At 43.3% G+C, this 23859-nt stretch overlaps 1 protein-coding gene across 11 annotated transcripts in view; it reads right to left on the bottom strand.

The window, feature by feature from the left end:
• TBC1D24 (TBC1 domain family member 24) overlaps positions 1 to 22497 on the bottom strand; it is a 32311-nt gene extending 9814 nt beyond the window's left edge. The window contains exons 1-9 of one of the 11 annotated variants that reach the window (XM_039560201.1): positions 22423 to 22437; positions 21216 to 21440; positions 18434 to 18494; positions 16587 to 16650; positions 14121 to 14190; positions 10611 to 10844; positions 7694 to 8728; positions 5471 to 5488; positions 948 to 1106 (exon numbers count right to left, since the gene is read on the bottom strand). In XM_039560201.1, coding sequence (XP_039416135.1) covers positions 948 to 1106; positions 5471 to 5488; positions 7694 to 8652 — 1136 coding nt within the window. In that variant the 5' untranslated portion in view covers positions 8653 to 8728; positions 10611 to 10844; positions 14121 to 14190; ... (2 more) ...; positions 21216 to 21440; positions 22423 to 22437. Of the gene's footprint in view, positions 1 to 947; positions 1107 to 5470; positions 5489 to 7693; positions 8729 to 10610; positions 10845 to 14120; positions 14191 to 16586; positions 16651 to 18433; positions 18495 to 21215; positions 22329 to 22422 lie in introns of those variants that run through there. The other 10 variants (XM_039560203.1, XM_039560199.1, XM_039560200.1 and 7 more) reach the window with 10 other exon arrangements.
• Between the last annotated feature and the right edge of the window lie 1362 nt (positions 22498 to 23859).

Below are 23859 nucleotides of genomic sequence, written 5' to 3'. Positions count from 1 at the left end.
AGTGCAGAGCACAAACAAGTGAGCACTTGACTGCCACCAGCTGCAGCTCCTTTCCTCATCATGTCAGGCACCACCACCTCCTCCAACTGATGCCATGGCAAAAAACATCTGAAGACTAAGAATATTCCTGCAAATACTTTATACAGTCCATGTAAATAATACAGCTGAGTGTAAATGAATACTATTAAGCAGTTGTTCTCTACCCAGTCCCCTGTACAGTTTATGTCTGAAGAATAACTAGAAGCTTACCTAGATCGACTGCAGCATTTTACAGCATTTTGAATTAAAACAACCTAAAGGATTGTGAAACAACCTAGAGGACTGATGCCTGTGTCTGAAGGGCTTTAGGTGTTCATGGAAATTAACCGGGATGCATTCTCTTTGCTTCCTTTTGCTCTTCCTCATAGGCACATGAGGCTGGGAGAGCAGGTCACTCCCAGCCTCAGCACCTCAGCTGCTGATGGCACAGTCATTATTAGGAGTTACAGGGTTATAGTCTTCTGTACCAAGTGCCAGGACAACTCATATCTAGTTTATCTCACTTAAAAAATCAAACCAATCAGACACATAGGTAATTTCCAGTTTCCAGCTCTCTTCCTCCTTGCACCAATTTGAATGTGTTTATCTATCAAAAGCGCCTGCAGAGCAGCCACTGAGTTAAACCATTCAAACCCTTAAAGAACCAGACTCAGACTAGCAGAATCTGTGAACTGATCCAAGTTTGACTTTTCCAATTGATCTTGAACAGTTTAAAATATTCTGGCATATGAAATATCCCAGTCAAATACTGTAAGCAACAGGAATTTGTCACATTTATATTCCAGTGTTAATCATATTCTTCAGATCAAGTTCTGACTAAGCATGTCCTTTTTGTCAATCCAGCAAACACTTCACCAGTTGCTCCTTTCTGCCCTACAGCAGAGAAGAGAGAGGAAGGTTTTCCTTACCTGCTCAGACTACAGCCATGTTCCAAGGTGGTGAAAAGCAGGAGGGGCTGGCACAGTGCAAATCGCTCTGGGATCCACGACCAGATATCCCGCATCTCCTTCACACTGACAATTTCTGACTTGAAGTTCTCAGCATGAACTGCCAAGTGCACATTCTGCCTGAGAAATACAATACAAAACATTGAGAAGCAGTAATTTAACAAGTTTTGGATTACAGAACTGAAACATGAGAAGGCAGCTGAACACTAACAGGCTCCAGTAGATAAATTATTGGTCAAAGCTCCAGCCCACGGGATTAGACGGCCATGACCTAGTGAAGGTAATAAACTACTGCAATTTAACATCATACTCAGGGGCAGAGATCTGGCTTGACTGAAATACCTGTTCCTCTGTATGGCAGCTGTGGCTTGCACCTTTACACACAGAGGACACAACACTGAGTCACTAAAAATGACCATGGCCTTGTATTTGCTGTTTGTTACAGTCTCACTGGCACTTGTATTTAAGGACAGAGAACACCTAAACAAACAGCCAGGACCTGAGAAGAAGGGGTAGTATTTTTTCTACCTCTGAAGTCCTGCCCGTATCATGGGATTAGAGAATTCCTAAACCCCTCAGAAACTTTAGAGGGATCAGTATCACCAGGGTAAGAAATTTTAATCCAAGGCAAATATTTGAAGCTTTTGAGAAGTTCCACCTCTTAGAAACATGTCATTACCAATGACTTCCACTTCATTAAGAACCACAAATGTTCTTGGGATCATGGTTACAGATAGCCTGAAAACATTAAGGAATGCTAGACACTGATACTGGGAAGGAAATCCCTGTATCCCCCAGAAGGGTCTGATACAGTTACAAGGATTGATTCACGGCTTTTAAACACTTGAAGGTAACAATTACCACCATCTTAACCAGCCTTCATTTCTCAGATCAAACAAGCACACAAATCCAGAGCCTGGGGATTAAATGTTAATTAAATGTTCCACAGTCTATGTTAAATGCTTAAAATGCAATGGTGACAGCCAAGGACACAGAATTTACACAAGCCACTGAATTACTGGGCAGCCAGGTGTTAAATAAAGCTTTAGCACTTTGCTCTGCATGCAAGGGTTTGAGTGCAAGTATTTGCCTATTTCTGATGGGGTTTTTTTGACAATTACACATTTCTCTCAGTTTCATGATCAATACTGGATCTGGATAGCTTAGCTCACTCCTTAAAACACACAAAATATATAACTTTTTAATTTTTCATGCTCCTAGTACCAAAAAATCAGCAGCATTTGCACCGTGCTGCAGAGCAGTGCTTGCTTGGAGACACTGGGAACTGCTTTCTGGAGTTCACTGGAGGTGCCTTAGTGTCAGCATTTCGAATGAAGTGACTCCTTAGGTCATTTCAAAAAACTACTAAAATTACTGCTTCTTTTAGCCAAATGAATGAAATCAGTCTTTGCATTGCTACCCTGCATTATTTAATGCAAGGAACTTCTGTGGGAACTTCTATTTAAGCAAGCTGTAACAATTTATGGGTTTTAAAACTTACAGTATCACTGACTAGGGAAATTATTTGTACTTTTAAACACATCAATCTGAGGCAAAGGAGAGATCCATTGAAACAAAGCATGAGCCAAGCCTTGAACCCCCATGTCCAGAATCTTACTTTAGGTCTCACCCTCTGTGTTCTGTCAGGTCTGCAGCTAAAACTGGTGTCACTACAGAACAGAGCTGAGAGACAAAGCCTTGGTTTCAGTCCAGCAGAAATTAAGATTTTTTCCCCCCACCCCACACTTAAGGAATTAAAAAATATTCAGGGCAGTCAACTGTTCATTAGAATGAATTTCCAGTGGAAAAGCAATGATGATAAATAGGCTAAGAGTTAATAATGAACATCAAAACAGATTTAAATTTACACTTCAAGCAAGCCTCAGAATTATTTGCATACCTGGTCTGTACATTTTTCACACTTCTGTGAGCTGTTTGGGCAACTAAACTTCAGTTCTTTTTTCTAAAAGGCTCTCACACTCAGGGTATCTTTGCTTTTGCCTTTGTTCCTTCTCCTGGCTACTCTGAACTGCTGATTTACAGCCTCTCCTACCCAAACCCCACTCAAAGCCTGTGTTCAGCAGCATTCTGAACACATCCCTTTCAGTGCTCTGTGACTTTCCACAACTATTCCATGCAGATAGAATATCACCTTTTCAAACAGATCTTTCTAATTTACTAGAAAGCATTTACCACTGTATTGGCCATTTAAAACTGAACCAGGCATACAGGTCCTGCCCTTTGAATATCATGGTAAATCATTTTATATTTAATGGTACCCTCTAGTTAAACCAAAGAACGTGGCCAAAGAATGTGAAACAAAATGACCTGCTATTTCCCAGTAACAAATCACAGTTGCACATGGTTGAGACCGAAACCTGACCCTGTGTTGAGAAGTGTCCACACACAGCCTGCACCTATTAAACCAAACTCCACACTGCTGAGCAAAAATACAACTTTTTGGGGGGGATTCCAGAAAATTGCAACTAGTTACAAATATCTAATCTGTATTAATTCTCTTATTTTTGACAGTATTTCTCTAATGACACTGAAAATCATCTCCTTCAGTTTGGCAGTTGCTTTTCAAAGTAGTAAATTAGTGAAAATGAACAGAACCCGAGTGGGCTAAGAAAAAATCCAAATGTTTTGGTTTATATTCATTGAGAAAAATTAAGTTTAGCCTTCACACTCCACTCCTTTCAGGGTCATCTGTGAAAACACTGTAGCTTGAGAGAACAGTAAATTTGGACAGCATTAAAGTGTACCACTAGAACTGAACAAATTCAGAAGATTTTACCCTGCATTAGTGTTTTCCTCAGTTACCGGGATCAGCATGACAACTTTCTCATGATTGCTGATGTTGGAAAGACTTGTTCAACTGCTATTATTCCAAGAAATTAGATTTGAAAACCAGCACAATTAATGTTTAACAAAGCAGCATTTGCTAATTTCACAAGAACGTTGTTTTTCCAGCTATATCATTAATACAATGTGCTTCAGAGACCTCAAAGTTCCCAAAGGTAAAGCCAAGGCTGGGGACATGCAGCAGCAGCTGCCACAGTGAATGTGCCCTGTATTATTCAAAAAACAACAAATACCCAACTCCAAAGACTACTCATTGAATTACACATTCCTGCTCTTCTCTGGCTTGGGTCAAATCTTAGAGGAGATGCATCATCTTTAAAATCCATCATAATTTCAGTGAGGGCATAACTGTGTGGTAAAAGGAGATTTCCTTTTCAGTCATAAATAGCAATATAAGTAATTTATGGTATATAAGCCTGAAACCTAATCCTGTGTCCAGATCAGTGTCAACAGACACCCTGCATCTCCTAAGTCCCCTCAAACCCAAACTGCTTCCTAGCATAAATCAAGGCTTTCTGCTGCTTTCAGAACAACCTAACTGCAGTAAAATAATACACAGATGCTGAAGATTTGCTTGACTGGGATTAAGAGCCTGCTGATTTATTAGAGGTAAAATCCTCAACACAGAAGTTATGGTATGAAACATGCTTTGCCAAGTCTCTTAAGATGTTCTTTCAAAGATGAAAACATGAGGAAGTTAATTCCAACTTTGATTTTATAAATTAGTACAAATATTAGTGTGCATCACTCACTAAAGTTAACTCAGGGCACCTGCAGCAAGGCCAGAGGATTCTCAAAGGCATGAATTCAAACCCAAACATCTGTGGTATTTAATACTCACAGGGCAGCCTTTCCCTTTCCAAGCTGTCTGCTTATCAGGTATCACAATCCACTCACTGGGTTTTGTTCTTCAAGATTTACTTTTCAGGCCAAGACTTGATAAACGACTTCATTAACCATTAATGCTCTATGGCTGAGTAACTCTGACCTCCTTGACACAGAAAAAGAGTCTTGTCTTCTTGATTCTAAAAAACCCCTACCTACTTAAAAATAAATATAATCTACTATGAATAGAGACAGGTCACTTTTAGGAGTGTGCCAAGTTGGGATCAGTCCAAATTCTTTCCAATTAACTGCAGAAAGCTGCCAAAGAAGATAAAAGGTTGACTGTTTCACATCTAATGCAACAGCATATACCAGGTTTGGATGTGGGATGATACCTAACAGCTCTTCTGAGCTGCTATTTCAGATGTTTTAAAAAAATTACACTTTTTCTTCCAGAGTAGAAAGGACTCTTATTGTAATGGCCCTTTATAGCCATAACCATAATCCCACCATGTACAGTACTCTTTCCCACTCTGGAAAACACAGGTGTATTGCTGTCTGAAGTGCTGTGCTGACTCCTTGGGCCCACTATCCCTTCTCTTACAGCTTTGCAGGTGCTGTGAACTAACTTTGCAGGAGGGTATTCAGGAGATGTGGCACAGCAACTGGGTGCTCTGATTGCTGCTCTGCTTCTCCTGCCCCACTGTTAGGAATATGTGACGGCCTTGGACAAAATAACAAGCCAAAGACAGCAGAAATAAGCAAAGTGCAAAGACTCAAGTGTTTTAACCTACCTTTTGGGAGGTGCAAGACTGCAAACAGGAGGGGTGCGGTGGAGATGGAATGGACAGAAGGAGAACGTACAAGGAGAAAGACAAAAAAGATAGAAAAGATCAGTGACTTCTTACATCCATGACAAAGTGAGTGAAAGAAGCCTGGAGAGAAACAAAGCAAGGTTTGATTTGAGTCACCAAGCACTAAAAAACAATCAGACAGGTTAAAACATTTCTATTTCTATTTTCCCCCTTTTTTGTTATGTGATGGGAAAATAAATTATCTTCTTCTTGCACAGGCCAAACACAGCTGGAGAAGAGAACTCACTGGCACCCCATGGAGCCCTGGAGAACTGCTCACTTCTCCTGCCCTTCCATCTGCCCAAACTGGGACCCAAACAGAGCCAAGCTCCCAGCAGCACCATACCTGGGGACACTGAGAAATTTCAGTGGGTTTACAAAGGTAGCCAAGAGAGGATGAAATGTTTTCAGTAGCAGCTCTACCTGGCATAGAAGTAACTACTGGCTTTATTTGGGTATATTACTGTATTTTGCCTTGAAAGTATCACTGTTGTGAGTGAGAATTTCTCTGCAACATTTAACACAGCAGGAGCTTGTGGAGTGTCTGTGGTTGGTTGATCTATATTTTCTTTTTTTTTTGGTAGATTTAAATTATTTTTTAAATTTTATTTTTATTTAAAGCTCTCATTCTGTTTTAAAGAATATACTCAGGATATTACAACTCTCCTGAACTTCCTAACAGGAAGAAAAGACACAATGGGGGAGTCAAGATTTTGTTACAAGTCTCAAATACAATGATATGAACTGTCCCCAGTGTGGCAATCCAGTGGCTAAAGGCCTTGAAATATTTGAGACTGACAAGAAAATGCTGAAACCGATTGTAAACCAAGCTGTGAGTCTAAAAAATTAACCCTTGGAAGAGACCAGGGGGATCTTTACATGTACGTAGACACATGAGGGAGGTTCAGCTAACATTTATGTTATCTTTTAGGCTGAAATGTACTGAGTATGTATTGCCATGCCATGCAAAGGTATCTGTTTGCAACTACTCTAACTAACTCTGCAGTTGGCTGGAAGATCCTACTACATCAGTGACGATTTAGAGAAAATGAGATTGTGCCTCTAGAATATCAGGTTCTAGATATCACACTCCCTGACCCAGGGGACTTTTAGAAGTCACCTCTCTTCAGAGGGCAGGGCAGTTCATAAAACTGTCCAACACTTAAACTTAAGAGTTCAAAAATAGTTGGGAGAAGTTTTCTGCTGTCAGAGGCCTCTGGAAAAACAGAACATGCACCACTTACCTGCACATACATTTGCACTTGCCAAGATGCTAATTTTGTTCAGATTAATACACTGCTGCCTTTTCTATATCCATCAAGAGGCTTTTCAGCTAAGTTTTTTATTAGTATGACTTTTACTGTCACATCAGAGCAGGATTTCATTCACTGGTTTCAGAGCTGGTTCTTCCTCCCCTTACTTCTGAGAAGAGCTTGTGATTCCAGAACAGTTTCTTGGATCCGTATAGTCACTCTTCTCTTCCACGGTTCTTTCAAAATTATTTTTTTCTAATAGCACATGAACCTGTCCCAAAACAGGTTAACTCCCACCTGTGAGTACTATACACTTGACTTCCAGGAGGCTTGCAGTCTAATTTAAAAAGTAACCTGTAAATAAGACTTATTTCTTCCTTGCTCAGTTAAAACAGCTCCTCAGTCAGCCAAAATGTTTCCAGTTGTGAGAGTGCCTTACACTAAAGAAACTGCTGAATTCACAGTACTGGGCAGCATCAAATTGACATTTTATACAAATACTATCATATTTAAGAATCAATTTTCACATTTATTTGGGTGTGTTTCTTCCAAGTAATTTATCAGTGTTTTTTCCAACTTTGCTAAAACGCCTTTTAGTTTAAAACCTGCTTATGAAACACACTTTTGAGATTTAACACTTGTAATTAATATATACTTGCATAAATTCAGTACTGAACATGCTGCAAGAAACTTCTGTTCCTCTTGTATCATAACACTTCAGTTACACTTCCCATTACAATCCCAGCAATGCTTGAGTTTGGAGCTGCTGAGTTTTCCTGCAGAGAAAATGCATCAGCAGACACCAGCACGCACCAGTGGAGCTTCCCCACCAGTCACCCAGGGCTGCCTGACTGCTCCACACACTGGGAAAACTCGGGAGATTGCTCAGGTTACCTGTGCTGAGTCCTACCTTTTCTGTTTGACCGTGATGCCCTTCTGCTGCAAAGCCTTCTCGTTGGCCATCTGCAGGAGTTGGATCTCCTTCCGAGAGAAAAGGCGGATAGCAAAGGCCTTTTCCAGGAGCCTCTCTGGGGACACCGACTTGGCGATGTCCCTCACGAAGGCTCGAATGTCCTGCTGGATGCTGTCAGACTCCATGGGCTGCCCAGCTCTGACTTTATGAAAGAATTTCAGAAGAGCCAGTGCGACACGATAGAGAACTTTGTACCCTTCCACCAGGAAGACGTCGAAGACCCGTGCGATGTATGCCATGGGCAGCTCTCCGAAGAGCCACCGCTGCCAGTCCGAATACACCTCCAGCACGTCTTCGGACACGGCCACCATCAGCTTGTGGGCTGCCTGGCAGTACTTGTTCACCAGGTCCCCAAAGGTCATGCAGGAGGACTCGAAGGCCAGGAAGGTCTGGTCGATGAGCCGCTTGGATGGGTCGTTGCAAGCCAGGATGCGACAGACCTGCTCGAAGCACTCGGCCTCGTCCTTGCTGTAGTGCAGGAGCAGCGCGATCACCGAGGGCAGCGCGGGGCAGAACGAGATGTCCGGGAACTGATTGGAGATGCACAGAATGATTTTCCTCACGGCCCCGATGCCCTCGGCGTTCAGGCAGTACGTGGGGATCAGGCTGTTGTCCACGAACTCCGGCAGTGGAAGGGAGCTGCTGCTGCGTTTTCCTATGATCTTCACCACGATGTCCCGGTACACGTTTGCATCCGGGGTCACTGTGCGGCATGGGATATTGCTGATGAGTTTGTGGTACACTTTGGCTCTCAGAGAGTGGTTTTTGGCCCAATAGCCCTGCCGGGCCAGCTGCTTGAGCTCGTGGAAGTCCGTGCAGGTGAGCTCTTTTGTATCCTGGCTCTGGGCACTTACATCCATTTTGTCCCAGTCCACAAAGCGGCTGTATTCATCCATGGCTCCAGGAGAAGCAAATCACATAAATCATGAGAACAGAGACCTTAGTTAGTCATTGACGGACTCTTGGAATTTTCTGCAAAAGGAAATTTGAAAACCAGAGGTTTGAGTAACAGATAATCTCTTATTTTCTTTATGAACACACATATGTACATACTTGTTCCTGCAATGGCAAAACTGTTTTCTAAAGCAAAGAAAGTTAAAGATGCCTTTTTATTTTTCAGCCAGACTTTTCTTCCATTCTGTCAGTAACTCCTACTGCAGTAATTGATCAAAGGCCAGCCCAGAGGCTGATCCTGAGGACATCTCCCCAGAAAATTAATTTCCCTAACTGAAAGCCCAAGCTGAGGCATGGACCTTTACGTTAACATCTCACTTAAGAGAACAGAAGACTCCCACCGCAAAAAGATATATTGCAAAGTATGTTCAATTTGCAATCTCTCTTTGCAATTCTCTGGGGAAGTATAAGTGAAACTTGTACTAGAGATGCAGTCTCACAAGTAGTGTATGCTGCTCTGAGACTGTGCAGCCAGTGAGAAGAGATACTGTGCTCCTACTAACCACAGCCATGTCCTCTCAGTAATTTCTTTGTGCTGGTACTAGCACTTGTGTGACCACACAGTCACTGAGATTAGCTTGTTAATCTGGTACAATTTTTCTTTTTCATTGGGTAAGTAAGACTTCTTCATGGAAAGGGTGGTCAGACATTGGAACAGGCTGCCCAGGGAGGTGGTGGAGTCACTGTCCCTGAACAGCGTTCAAGAAATATCCCTGGAAGTGTTCAAGAAATGACTGGATGTAACATTAGTGCTCTGGTCTAGTTGACAAGGTGGTGATTGGTCAAAGGTTGGACTCAGTCTTGGAGGTCTTTTCCAACCTCAGTGACTCTGTGTGCAGCTGTACAGTCAGCCAGATCATTACTAGTACCAGAAGAGACACTTGTACAGGACAAAACTCTGCTTCCTGACTGCAGTACAGGGTCAAGTCAGCTTCAAACACCTTCATTAAAGCACTTACATTTTCTAAGTGCTGCTCTGGATGCTGGCCATGCCCTGTCACACAGGCACACAACAGCTCTCCCATTGGAGATGCCACAGACATCTTTGTGACAGCACTAGGAGCTGAATCATCAGGTTCTGGCCTCTAGTGCCTCATACCATGTTTACCTGATCTACCAGCTGGCTCCAGGTTCACAGCACACCTGTGTCACAGCAGAGAGTGTTGCTGTGACCACTAAAGGCCATATCCAAACTGGCTTTAATCAGTCAGTGCAAAGCCAGAAGGGGACACACAATAAATTCCACTATTGCAGCAGGTCTGCCCAGGGCTGGAACCTCTGCCCATGTGCCCACAGTGTTGAACTGAAGCTGGGAACACGGCTGTGAATGCTGCACACTCTGCAAAGCCAGACAGTCCCTATAAAATGCAACAGGCCTATAAAACTGTTTTGTCCAATTAAGACATTATATAGCAAGGTTAAGTCAATGAAAATATTTACTGAAAGGCTTCCAAAGAACCCTTAGTCATTCCTGTATTGATGGACTGAAAAATGCATGGAACTTGACTTTTATCAGCATGGTCTTCCATAAATCAGGTGCTTTAAAATGATTTGAAACTCCTAAGGTAGATATACCATCAAGACAGGATCTCATCCTCATAGCTTCACCATAAGAAAGTAAATAAAACATTTTGCCTGAAGCAGCTGTATATTTAATCCAGACAGTTTTAGATTCTGAGTAAATGCTAACCTGGGTATTTCAGAATCACATGCTGAAAGTCCCAAATTTAACTCCTCTTTTAAAAGTTTGGCAGCAACATACAGGAGCCTTTCAGAGAAGACTTTTGGATGGCTTTTCTCTACCATATTTAATTCAGGATTTTTTTATAAAAAGAAGACTGGTTTTGGATCATCTTTCTTGATGTGATGGTAAGTGTAAGAATGATACAGAAATGCTCACCATTTCTTTTTGTTGCATTCTTCCACATCTGAAACTAATTCTCAGACTCTAATTAAGGGAGGCAACACATTGTCCTGGCTCCAGTTCTGAAAGTGAGATATCTTATGTTCAGCTGTGGGGTCTCAGTGTGAGCTCAGCGTGTGTTTCCTGGAGATCCAGTAACAGCAGGACACCAGTCCATCGCAGAGCCAACGTCAGCTCCAGGGAAGTTAACATTTTTCTGTAATTCTCCACCTGGGAATCACAGAAACACTCATTATTTTTAATTCAAATCCTAGAATAAGGTCTTTTTGTAGAAGAGAAATTTAATCCTACTTTGCAGTAGCAAAAGCACAGGGAGATGAACCATTCTGCTCCTGGAGACTTCAGCATGGAAACTATCACTAGAAACTATCACTAGTGCTTGCAGCACTAGTCTCCAGCACACTTCCACCTTCTGCCATCATCCCTTAGGAGCTGCTTAGGTTTATATTAAGGAGGGTTAGGCAAAATGTTCACCATACAAGACAACTTCTAAGATGCCCAGATTCACCTTGGCTGTCTTTTTTTTTTTCCCCTGTAAACTTTCTTCTCTTGTCTTATTTTCTAAGATACACAGGCATATTTACAGGCTGCATCAAACACATTTTTCACTCTAGCAATTACTGCCCATTCCAGAAACTAATGAATTTGATGAATATGTGCTCCTGAAGTTCACTGAAATCCATGGCTACAGGATGGCAGTCAGACTGCCAGAAGTTTTCATCTGAGCTCACAGTTTTATATGTATTTTGGCTGGGATAAATCTGTGGGGTCTGCAAGTAGGTCTGGCTGCTTATGCTTTTCACAGCTCTAGATGCTGCAATAAAAAGTGACAGCAAAGCAATTGGGCATCATCAGGGCTGCCAGAGCATGACCAGCTCTTAACTGTGCCTGCAAAACCAACAGAACTTGTGTGCTTCAGTGCAATGGTGCATAGCTCCTGATACCGTGCCAGCAGCTACTGTAAGCCAGCAGGCCTCCAACAGGGAGGATTTACTTGCCAAAGGAGAAGAGCCCAAGAAATCTCAGGAAAATTCCAGCCAGCCTTCATCTCCTCCTCAACTCTTTCTGAATCTTCCTGCCTCAATATTTAACTTTGGGCTGCTGGGAAGAGGAGACAGATGTCTCACCCTCAGCAGTCAAGAGCCAGGGGGTCAGGGCTGTCTCCTGCCCATCCCTCCCAGCACAAGGAAGCAAGCAGGCAGGCAGTACAGACTTGTGTTTGGAGGGAGGCTGGAGTTTCAGTTAGGGAGTAAAACTAGAAGATGGCTGTGTGAGAGTGCAGTTGTGTCACGAAGTCCCATACTCACCTAAACTACCTTGCTTACCCCTCCATATAAAAGCGAGGTAAGGCAGGTAGAAGAGAAAAAACATTTCAGAATGAATGTTTGTATAAAGATATAGGCTATAGGCAGGCAGAGAGACTCATTTCCAAACCCTTACTGCAGCAAACCTCTTTCCTTCCTGCTTTAGAGAAGTCAGCATCATGTTATGATAAACATCCTCTAACTGGAGATGGGGACAACATGAGCAACTGAACTGCACAGAACTGAAATGAGGTCTAGTACGTGTTAGCACAGGATCATAAGGGCATTGTAATAACTAGCAAAAAAACCCACCAAAACATTATTCATAACAACCATGGAATCACAGAACGTTTTGGGTTGGAAGGGACTTTAAAGTCCCTCTCATTCCACCCCCTGCCTTCCACTAGCCCAGGTTGCTCCAAGCCCCATCCAACCTGGCCCTGGACACTTCCAGGGATCCAGGGGCAGCCACAGCTTCTCTGAGCAGCCACAAAGCTTTAAAGTTCTGTACTAAGGGTAAGCAGTCATTATCCTTTCTGATCAGAATGACTTCTTAAAAAAGCAGGAATTAACACAAAAGAACAGAACCAGGAGAAAGAGCTTTTTTCTTAGTACCTGCCCCAAAACTGTAGATTGTTAGATTTATTAGCTTATAATGGAGCTCTTTGAGTAAGTGTAATATTAAAAAAAAAAAAAAAGGCAAGTACACGAGTGAGAAGTAGAACTAGAAAAATGCATACTGAGGATCTGCCAACAATGGCTGCAGCACAGGCAAAAGCTTTTTCAAGGTTAAATTTAAACTCTGAAGCAGGCAAGCAATCATTACAATTCAAACCCAAGCAAGGACCACAGTAACCAGCAGGATTTCAAGTCAGTGACTGAATTTTCAGGAAATATTTAGCTTGCTAGTCTAGCCACATTTTCCATTTCATTCCCTTAGCTCTTCCCATTGTCTTTTGGACTGCTTTTAGAAGACTGCTGAAAGCTGTCTGAATCTGTATAAAATACACAGCAGTGAAGCCAAGCGTGACAGGCAAATTCCCATACTGCCTGTGAAAAAAAATTCTTTGAAAGTGTCTAAAAACACATCAGCAGAAAAAAAGATTTGAATTATTACTTACTTTCTGTATGGGGAATACAAGGTTACAATTTTTCTAAAGATAACAAGGCTGAGGGCAACTTCAATAATTTTATAATTTAGAATAATTATTTTATTATTAAAGGGGTTTGTTTGTTTTTCTTTCCAAAATGCAGGAACTAACAAACTGAAATATCTGAACTACAACTAACACAGAGGGTAATTATTTCTTTCAAATTGAGAATACATGGAATAGTCCACAATAGTGAAATATTTACAGTCTAAACTTCTTTAAAATAAATTTCAACTTTGGTTAAAGCCTGAGATTACATTATTTGATACTGCTTTTAATAAACAAAAGAGGGTGTCCTAAAAAACCCAAGCTATAATTAATCAGATCCTTGTTCCCTATTCCATTTAGGTATTCTTGCAACTTTGTGTTCTGAAAGTCTGGCTACATTTTAAAAGCTTATTAAGACACTTCATTTAATCTACTGCAGCTGCTCTATAACAGGAACTACCAAATTTTGAAAATGATGTTTTTCATCTTGTGCATGGGCAATCACACCACCTTGGATTCAGCTCTTTGCTATTTACAGATACAGTTAGATACTGACAACCAACATTTTGGCGGGCATTTTTATAAGGTGCTAACAGAAAGCAAATATTCCCTTATGCTGCCCTGCAAATCAAGACCAATGTAATCCTCCAGACCTGCACCACACCATTTGGTGTTTAAATTTCTGAGCAGTGTTGTAGGCGTGGAAAAGACTCCAATTTACTCTTTTTCATAACCTTGTTAAACTAATCCATGCAGAAAGCACATGAAGAGATAATGAGAACTGCTTCCTCAAGACTGCTGGCTAGTAGTCCTTTTCCCAGCAAGAGGAAATGAACCGCAAAAATATGAGCAGATGAATTCCATCCTTGAGGAATACTCAATCACCTCTGAGATGTTTGCCTCCTAAAGGGAAGTCTGAAAGAAGCACAAAGCAACACAGCAAGGTAGCAGTGACTGCAGAACAAAAGACAACTGTCAGGAAGCTCCCCTCTCCTCCCCCAGTACTTCAGTGCATCCTGCAGCTTTCCCAAGCCCAGACTCACAGCAGCACACCTTGACATCTCTGCTGCATGGATCTGGAAACAAGACTGGACATCACTGTTCTCCCTGCACCTGCAGATCAGAAGCACAGTTTGTCACTTGTACAGTTTGCCACCCCTCCCTGGGGCAGATGTGTTTCAGAGCTTGAATTAAACACTCCATTTAGCATTAGAAAGCAACCAGCTCATCTCATGCACAGAGTCTTTGGGAGCACTGCATTGTGGCTGCACTGTGGAGCGATGATCCCTTCCAGCAGAGTACACAGAGCTCGATGGATTGCTTCAATGTGCTTAAATGCAGTTCGATCTCTGTGATGTGCCTGCCCTGGGCACTCTGTACAGCACAGGCTGGGCACCACGATAAAATTCCTGACAATGTTCTATTACAAGTTTAGCTGTAGTGTGACAGCAGATTATTAGATGTTTCCTGCTGGGTTTTGATATGCTTTTAGGACAAAGTCTAGAAACCTCTCAATTTCCCAAGTAACTGATAGAGACCTGACATCAGAGCTCTCTGCAGGGCAAATACTTTTAGGCATTTAGACGATTTCTCTTGGGATATCACCACTGCATATGAAGCACCATAACAGAGGGTTTGTCCTAGAATCCCACATTTTCTTTCTTAGGAATGTACTATCACCTTCTTAAACAGTCTTTATCTGTAATTAATTTTTTGTGCACTTTATTACAGTCTAAAGTTCAGACACACATTTAGACACGCAGCAGTTCCTCACTGCAGCTTATATTTAGGAGAATGCATATGCCATAGAATAATGGAACAGTTTGGGTTAGAAGAGATCTTAGAGATCATCTCACGCTAGCACCCCTGCCACGGGCAGGGACACTTTCCACCGGCCCAGGCTGCTCCAAGCCTCGTCCAACCTGGCCTTGAACACTTCCAGGGATGGGGCAGCCAGTGCTTCTCTGGGCAGCCTGTGCCAGGCCCTCACCACCATCTGAGAAAATAACTTCTTCCTAATATCTAATTTAAATATACCTCATAGCTGCAAGCACTTCAATATAAAGCATTCCCTCCTTCCCACCTGTGGGTTGGGATGACACAAGCACTTCTGGTGTCCAGTCCCTGTGGACACTGTGAGCAGTAAGATACCAAAAAGGTACAAGGTAAACACACAGAACCAAACAAGAGAAAGGTCTGGGGAAAAACACAACACACTTTTGTTGAAAAAAATGTAAGAGGAAAGAAATGGTTAATGGCTCCACAAAGGTTCAAAAACGCTAAAGAGCAGAGCATTGTAAGAGGATACTGGAGGTAAATGGTATCAAAGCCATAAGTCAGTAACTTTCCCTCCTGCCTACATCATAAAAACACACAACAAACAAACATTAAAATTAAACAGAGGGTAATTCCTACCTTTTTTCCCTCCAGACCAAAGGAAAACTGCACGTAACTTGCAAAACTATTTTACATGATGCATTAAAAAATGATCCATTAAAAAAACATATCTGTCAAAGTAGTGCAAAAAATCAACACAATTTGTATTGATCGTATTTGTATGTCTGAGTTTTCATTCTGGTCCTTCCAAACCATAAGACTGAAAAAATCTTTCATGTTGTACTAATTCTTCTTCTTCTCTTTGTTGCAAAATTGGAAATAACTACAAACATGTCTCCCTTCAACAGCAAACTCTGACTCTGAACATACAAGCTTCAGTCTTACTATTTTATCTTCCCCATAACACCTCAGTTTATAACTTTGTCTGGGAGTACAGTCAACTATGTAGAACCAAAGACAGTGTTGACTCTCAGTGAAAAACGTGACATGGTATCAAAGCCACACATCAAATCCCTTTTTCCTCTCTGTTGCAGTCACTGGATGCTGTCAGTTTGACATCTATCACCTTGAGATTCTTTTCCACTACATTTACTGGCAGAAAAACATATTTAAATACCTGCTGCTGATATGTTCTCCTCTTAGACACAGTGTCTGCATTGGTGTATGTCAAACACTGATTTATTCATTTTCTTCTTATCTAAGCCAGAAGGTGCAGGAACATGTACTTTACAGGTACATGCAGCTATGTTTTACTTCTTACACATTTAGAGTTTCTTCAGGTCCAGAACAGCAGCTTACAGCACGAATGGAAACACAGGTAGATTTTTACAAGCAGAAGACCCAATCTGAGACACCAGGAAAAGGCATCCCTAGGAGAGATGTTTGCCAAGAAGCCTTTCCCAGTCCACGGCAATGTTCCATGGATTTATTAGCATGACAAAGCCAGTCAGTGACTGAAGAGCATCACATCCTTCACCTGCTCCTCCCACTGCCTGAGCAGTTCCCACAGTACATGATTATTCCTTATCCAGTTTTTGTGACTAAGTGTCACACCCGTGTGCCTGGGAGTTTTCTCTACGGATTTTCTACCCTGGGCCAAGCTGCTTCAACACATCACTTCCAAGTGCAGCAAGTGCAGGTCCCAAAGCCCTCACAGCCTGACTATAACTTACCAAGCTAAGAGGCACCCCCGGCTCAGACCGCTGTGCGCTGGGAAGGAGGGTGGGAGCTGCTGCTCTGTGGAGAGGGACACAAAGTGTTACAAAGCCCCACACACTCTCCAGTGGACAGCCTCAGCACTGTCCATGCCATGACCTATATCATACTGCAACTGTGGGGTTTTGTATCGATCTGTTCCACAAAATAGTAGCCTTTTTCCATGCAGGAGTTAACAATGCATGTGCTGTGCCGGGCCAGGTAGAACCAGAAGCCTCATCTGCAGGCTCCAGGGAAGCCTTTGATGCTCAAGGGATGTGCAAGCAGAATTAGTTCATCAGTCTCAGCAGTAACTTGCCAATACAAATATATTTTCCACTCAGATATATATACACATCCACAAAATAAACATTGCACTGTACGTGTTGTATATATACAATGTAACAAATATATATCCCATTTTTAAAAACTAATGCTCAAATTAATTTTCCTCACAATATCAGTATTTATCAAAAATACACCCACACAGATGACTGCTGGACATTCTCTCTTGCAAAAGGTTCAAAATATGAACAGTGCCATTTAAAGTCTCTTAAGGAACCCAGTCAATGTCCCAATTCCCCAAGTCATCTTTAAAACAAAACAAAAAGACCATCTAGTCAAAACAGTTCAAGTATCAGTGTGGATACTTATGTCAGTTTAACTCTTCTGTAAAATTAACTGATAAGACATGTTTATAGTGATTTAAGACCTACTCAGTGCAATGCATGAACACGCAAAGCCTTAATGGGCAGTGCTGGAGAGCTTAAGGGGTACCTAAACTGGGAAATGGGTGGATGAAGCAGTAACCCTGGTGTAATGGAGCACACAAATCCTTAATCTTTGCTGAGCCTGTGGAAATCACTGCACACACTCCTTGCCCCTGCAGTAAGTAAATGGAGATGTACACTTTATTCATGCCAGCAGTTATCCCTACAACTTGTTTATTCCGGGGGAGATCTGTGCTCCCATAATTTCAGCCAGCAGCTAAAAACAGGGTAGGAAAATCTTATGATCTCAGACTATTTCATTATTGTCTACACTAAGTAGTAGACAGTTTTCTCTTGGAAAGCAAAACTCAATTTACAGTAACATGAGCATATAAAAATTAAAGCTGACATTTTACTCAGAATTCTATTTTCTTCCAGCTCTGCAAAACCCTACAGATTTTGCTCCTTTCTTCTGACATTGCTCAGGAGAAAAACTTCAGTAATCTGGTACACCCTGTCATGGATTACCCTTTCCTGAAATGAAGTGTAGATTACCCTACACAGGGGAGATACTCAGACACCAACTACACTTTACAAGTAAAGGAGAACCTAAGCTCAGCCAACAGCTCCAGTTCAGGGAACTGGAACAACACATTGCTTTATTTTGGTACTTATTTCTGTCATCTTTCTAAACTTATGCTCTATTAAAAGCATAAGAGTAGCAACAAACACTCCTGTGCAGCAGCAAAGGTACAGAAACAGCACCTCATAGTGAAAAGCTGATGAGTGTGGAATCCCAAACTAGACCTGCATTATTTTGACAGTGATTTCAAAATCAAAGGGCATTTATAATAACATATCAGCTGCCAACTTTATCATCTTACTATTAGCGTATATTGCTAATTTTCTAGTCTTATTGGGAGAGAACTTTGGGAGACTGGACCTGCTATAGAGTTCAGGGTCCAGGGCACAGGATTTACAGGAAGCTTTGCTCTTCAGGGTGCTCTGTACCCATGTGCTTGTTCTGAGCAAACTTGAAGGGATTTAACACACCTGACACACCTCCTCCTCTCTCCAGTGGCACTGCACTGGCCAACGCATTCCAAGTCTCTCACCTGGAGGATACAGGCATATTGAAATGTAAAGCAGGAGCAGGAATCCTGTCTCCACATGGGCCTAGATTAGAAAAGAAACATTTTCTGTACAGAATGAAGATATTACAAAACAAAAACATTCAGCAAAAAGAGCCCCAAAACTCCTCCACCAACCAGACTGAAGTGCTTTTATTAATCCTCATCTTAGAACTTGTCATTGTACAGATCTTCTTGTGACTTACTCCCTTCTGCTAGGCCTGTTTGTGAGGGGAAAAACAATCTGTAAAAATTAGACTGTTTTTTAAACAATGCACTGGGCAACACTGATATGCATCAGGTGCACCACTGACCTCCGTACCTTCAAAAAAAAGGTCTCTGCATGCACAGCTTCCAACCTTCATACCTGAAACTGTGCTATAGAAAACAAGGGGACAAATATCCTCACCAAAGAGAAGAACAGCTAATTAACCACAGTACTAAAGTGCTTGCAGCATAAACAACTCATTTCAGTCTCTAAAATCACAAGCAGGATTACTACTTGTGGCAGCTGTGTCACAAATACTTTTAGCTCCCCCTATTCTATACAGGATGTACAAAGTCTGCATTAAATAGGCAATCTCTGGAAAGTGTCTCTCTTCCTGGGACTAATGGGTATTTGCTGCACAGGTAAGTGATTTTAGAATTGCAGCTCTGCAGTGTTGAGATCCCCAGTTCTGAAACAAACCCAACTATACTCTGAAGATATGCAGTGGACTATGGGCTTAGAACAGCTGATTTGCTGAGAGTTGGCATCTGGCCTTTGTCCTATTAGGTAGAAAAATTCAAACTAATCTGAACATTATTTTTCTTTTCCAAAGGTTGATAGTCACCCTAGCAGATTTGGCAGTAACACAGCACAAGTTTCCTGAAACACAGTCACTATAACAACTTTGTGTACAAATTATTTCTCCTTTAAGTTGTTTTCCCCATAAAAACATAACAAACTAATGAAGTGTTGGATTTTGGCAGCCACACCAAAGTTACACTTATTTGACAACATAATCAGGAGAGGGAGAAAGGGTTTTAAACGGACAGAGAATAAGTTTAGATTAGATATTGGGACAAAATTCTTTCCTCTGAGGATGGAGAGGGCCTGGCACAGGTTGTCCAGAGGAGCTGTGCCTGTTCCATCCCTAGAAGTGTCCAAGGCCAGGTTGGAGGGGGCTTGGAGCACCCTGGGATAGTGGAAGGTGTCCCTGCCCATGGCAGGGGGTGGAATGAGATGAGCCTTAAGGGCCCTTCCAACCCAAACCACTCTGTGGTTCTGTGCTGATGTAGCTGCCTACACCCCAAGCACCATTCAGCACACTCCTTAACACAGACACTCGCAGTCTCCTAGATTTCTCCTGAGTCTCCTTCCCAAGACAGTGGGAATCAACAGCTCGTGGTCTTTTGCAACACGTCTGAAAGCGCAGGCACTTGTTCCCTAACTGCAGAAGTTAAAGCAGGAGGAGAACAAATGAGTTATGTTAAAGCCTAAGAGTGTGAATACCACAGATACACATATATTAACATCAGAGATTTTAAAACATTTGAGTCCAGAACTGGACCTCACCAGCACATATTCCCACCAACACATGTGGACTCCAAGCCAGTCAATCATTAATTATAGTGCAAAGAGATCTATTTTTGTATCAGGTGACTGTCTGGTCAAATACCAAAGCAGGAAATAGCTCAAGAATACCACTTCTGTGACAAAACTCACTGCACCTGCCAACACACCCCATGCAATTGTGTCAGACTATTGCAAATATACCTGAAAATAAAGGCATCCCCAAATGAATTTTAGAGAAATTGTAGTTCTTTGGTCCTAGTCCCAATTCCAGGCTGTACAGACAGAATATAAGGAACTGTTTTTCTTTCAGACCATTAACACAGTTTAACTATTTTGAGCGGTAACTTATCTGTGAGCACGCAGCCACACAGCCCAACAGCAGCAGTTCCAGCTGCCTCTCCAACCTAACAGAGAGGGCAGGGGGGAGTCCACAGAGCCAGAAGAACAGCAAGGACCTAACTTATGGTCTGTTATCAATAATGTGCTTGTCACTGACTGGATATGGCTTCAGCACTACAGCAAAGCCACTTACGACCTAAATAAATGCCAGGGCAGCATTATCAGATTGCAATAACCTTGGTGCTGGAGATGGTGAGACACACGTGCAGCGTGGACTGGTTTCCTTTGCTTGCCTTAAATATACAGACAGTTATTTTAGTACAGGGATAGCTTTATTCCCCCATTTTTCTTTACAGTTCAAATAACAGGGGGATCAGAGGATGGAGGCCCTTAAAGATTTCAGGTTCACAGAACAAACAAGCAAATACAACCAAGGGGAGAAAACAAAGGTCACAATAAAAGGAATGAGCCGGGAAGAACAGAGGTACTTAAATATGTGACAGATCCACAAACAGCCTGCTAGTAACATTTACTTGGTGGCACTTAATCATTAACAGCAAAAAATCCAAAAAACCTCAAAAAAACAAACCCCATCCACCTTCCCCCCCCCCCCCAAAACAAACCCAATCCCACCCCCCCCCCCCAAAAAAAAAAACAAACCCAAACCAAACCCAGGGAGAAAGCTGTTTTCCTTTGAGTTAAAATTTCTGGCTACAGGAACACCTGCAAACTTTCAAATATTAATGACAGAAAAGACATTCAGTACAAGGATTCCCAACAGATAATTATTGTGCAGTACTATCCACAGCTGTCTTGAACGTTACAAAGGATATAAATATCACGTATTGCTTGGAAGGAGCAAAGAGTTACCATAAAATGTTGCTGGAGTCCTTGGATTCGAGTTATCATTGCTGTTCCTGAGTAACTATCTTGGAGAAGTCTTTTGCAACAGTTTAACAGCTAGTGATTACAGAAAGAAGGACATTCCAACAACAGGGACTTCCCAGTTCTGGTAATACTGTGCCCCAGACATGATCCATGTTATTTCTGTGCTCTGGGTACTCCTGGACGCTCTGAAAATCCTACTGGGATTTCCTGTAAGCCAGAAAAGCTTTTAGATGCTCCAGCTTCTTGTAGGACTTGGACACAAAAATACAAGGATTGAGATAGTACAGCTCGAAGGAGAAGGTCCCACTTTTCTCTCATCACAAGTACACAGCACCTGTGAGGTGCCATCCCTCCTGCTGCCCCGGGACCGGAATGAGCTGAGCATGCTGCATCCACCCGGCTATTGCTCGCTTGTTCACAGGCCCAGAGAGGCCAAGGAGCATTTTGGCAGGTTCTAGCCAGCACCCTAAATTTGGTGTTTGGTGGCTAATGCTTCGCCAGCCCCAATATTCCAGCAATTTTCACTGAAGGATGGGCTGGAAAGACTAACGTGAAAACAAACTCACAACAAAATTCTACTTTCATTATAAAAATTTCAAAACCATTGAAGGTAGAGGCTGCAGAACACCAGCGCTGGCTTTAGAGAGCTGTGACGATCCACTGCCTCTTTGCGGGGTGGGCTGGCAGAATGGGTGTAAACTGTGCCTGTCGGGGCGAGCGTCACCAGCGCTCAGAGAATCCTCTTCGGCGCTGACCTGCACCCGAGGCACGCACAAGCCATTTAAACAAACACCGTCCAGCCTCCCCACACCCCGAACCGGCCCCAGCCGCAGCCCAGAGCCCCCACGGCCGGCTCGCCGCAGGGACCAGGGGACAGCGCCCGCTCTCCGGTCACCGACACCCCCGGAGGTTCCGCCCTGCGTTCTGGAGCCCACGGACAGACACGGACGCTGGGGCCGCGCCCGAGCCTCCCCCGCAGCTGCTGCCCGGTCTCACACGAGCCCGGCCAGCGACCCGCGGCCCAGCCACGGGGGCCCGACGAAGGCCGGTCTCGGGGCCGGCCCCTCCGGGTCCCTCCCGGCCGCTCGCCGGGGAGATGCCGCCGAGGTGTCACCGCCCGACACCGAATTCCACCCGCCCCGGTCGGCTCCCGGAGCCGCGCTCATCCCCACCCTCCCCCCCGCCTCACCACTCTCCGCCGCTCCGGGCCGCGTCCGGCGGGACCGGGGGCGCGAGCGGCCCCGCGCCTGCGCACAGGGCGCGGCAGCGCTGGGACGGGCGCGCGCACGCGGTCCCGCCGGGCCGGGCGGGCACGCGCGGAGCGTCCCCGGCCCCGGGACCGCGCGGGCTGTGAGGGGTGAGCGGCTGCGAGGGGTGACGCGGAGCGTGAGAGGCTGCAAGGCGCCACGGAGGGGTTGTGAGGGGCTGTGAGAGCTGATGGAGGGGTGGTGAGGGCGGCTGTGAGGGCCGATGGGAGCTTTGAAGGATCGGGGGGCGGTGGGGGGTGACAGTGAGGGACTGTGAGGGGGTGCAGGTCAAAGGTGAGGGAGTGTGAAGGGTGATGAAGGCTGAGAAGGGTGATAGGAGCTGTGAGGGGTGGTGGGTGACAGTGAGGGGCAATGTTGGCAGACGGGGTGGTTGGGGTACTGTGATAAGAGTATAGAAATTCAGTGGAAAAGAAAACCCCTTGTGATCCGGCTGGTTATTAGAGATCAAAGAGAGTGAGGGTAGCTGAGCTTAGTCTCTGATTTTAACCAGTTTGACACTGTAAGTGGTTGTATTAAATAGGAACTTCCATGAGCACAGGTTCTCAAACGGAGCATGTTCAACGCTGTGAGTCTGGTAATGTTCAATAAGAACTTCCACCATCACAGATTCATGAATAGTGTGGTTTATTGAAGCAGCAGAAATACAAGGGGGAGTGGAAAGGGGAGATAACTGAAAGAGTATGTTTTGTTTAGATTTTCAGAAAAAATTCTATACTCAGAGGATGATGAGGGCCTGGCACCCGTACCCCAGAGAAGTTCTGGCTGCCCCATCCCTGGAAGTGTTCAAGGCCAGGTTGGGTAGGGCTTGGAGTAACCTGGTCGAGTGGAAGGTGTCCCTGCCCGTGGCAGGAGGTGGAGCTGGATGAGCTCTAAAGTCCCTTCCACCCAAACCATTCTCAGATTCTATGAAATGCAGATTTGGAATTGCCCTAGCTGTGATAGAATAATAACAATAGTATAGTGTTAGCCCAGATAATAATAATAATAATAATAATAATCATCATCATCATCATCTTATGTAGAAGCTTACAATGAATGCTTGGGAGGAGGGAGAGGAGAGTAGCCCATCAACTGTCTCTGAGGTCCTTTTGGGTCTTCCTCCTAACTGGGTAAAGTTTTTATCCTCATATAAAGTCAAATCTTATCCCCCTGATCTTTCTTCACATATAGCATGATCTAAGCAGATTAATACAGTCATGTATGTTGGACTACGTACTTAATTAAGCCTATTAGCATATGCAGGGTTGTGCGTTTTAATATCTAAATGACTCCTAATCAGGGAAAAGGTGGTGGGTTTTTTTTTGGTTTTTTTGGGTTTTTTTTTATGGTGTCCTTCAAAGTTCTGGTCATACAACTTT

The sequence above is a fragment of the Corvus cornix genome, chromosome 14 (genome assembly GCF_000738735.6).
Source record: "Corvus cornix cornix isolate S_Up_H32 chromosome 14, ASM73873v5, whole genome shotgun sequence".
Classification (NCBI taxonomy): domain Eukaryota; kingdom Metazoa; phylum Chordata; class Aves; order Passeriformes; family Corvidae; genus Corvus; species Corvus cornix.
This window is presented reverse-complemented; position numbering and strand designations above follow the sequence as displayed.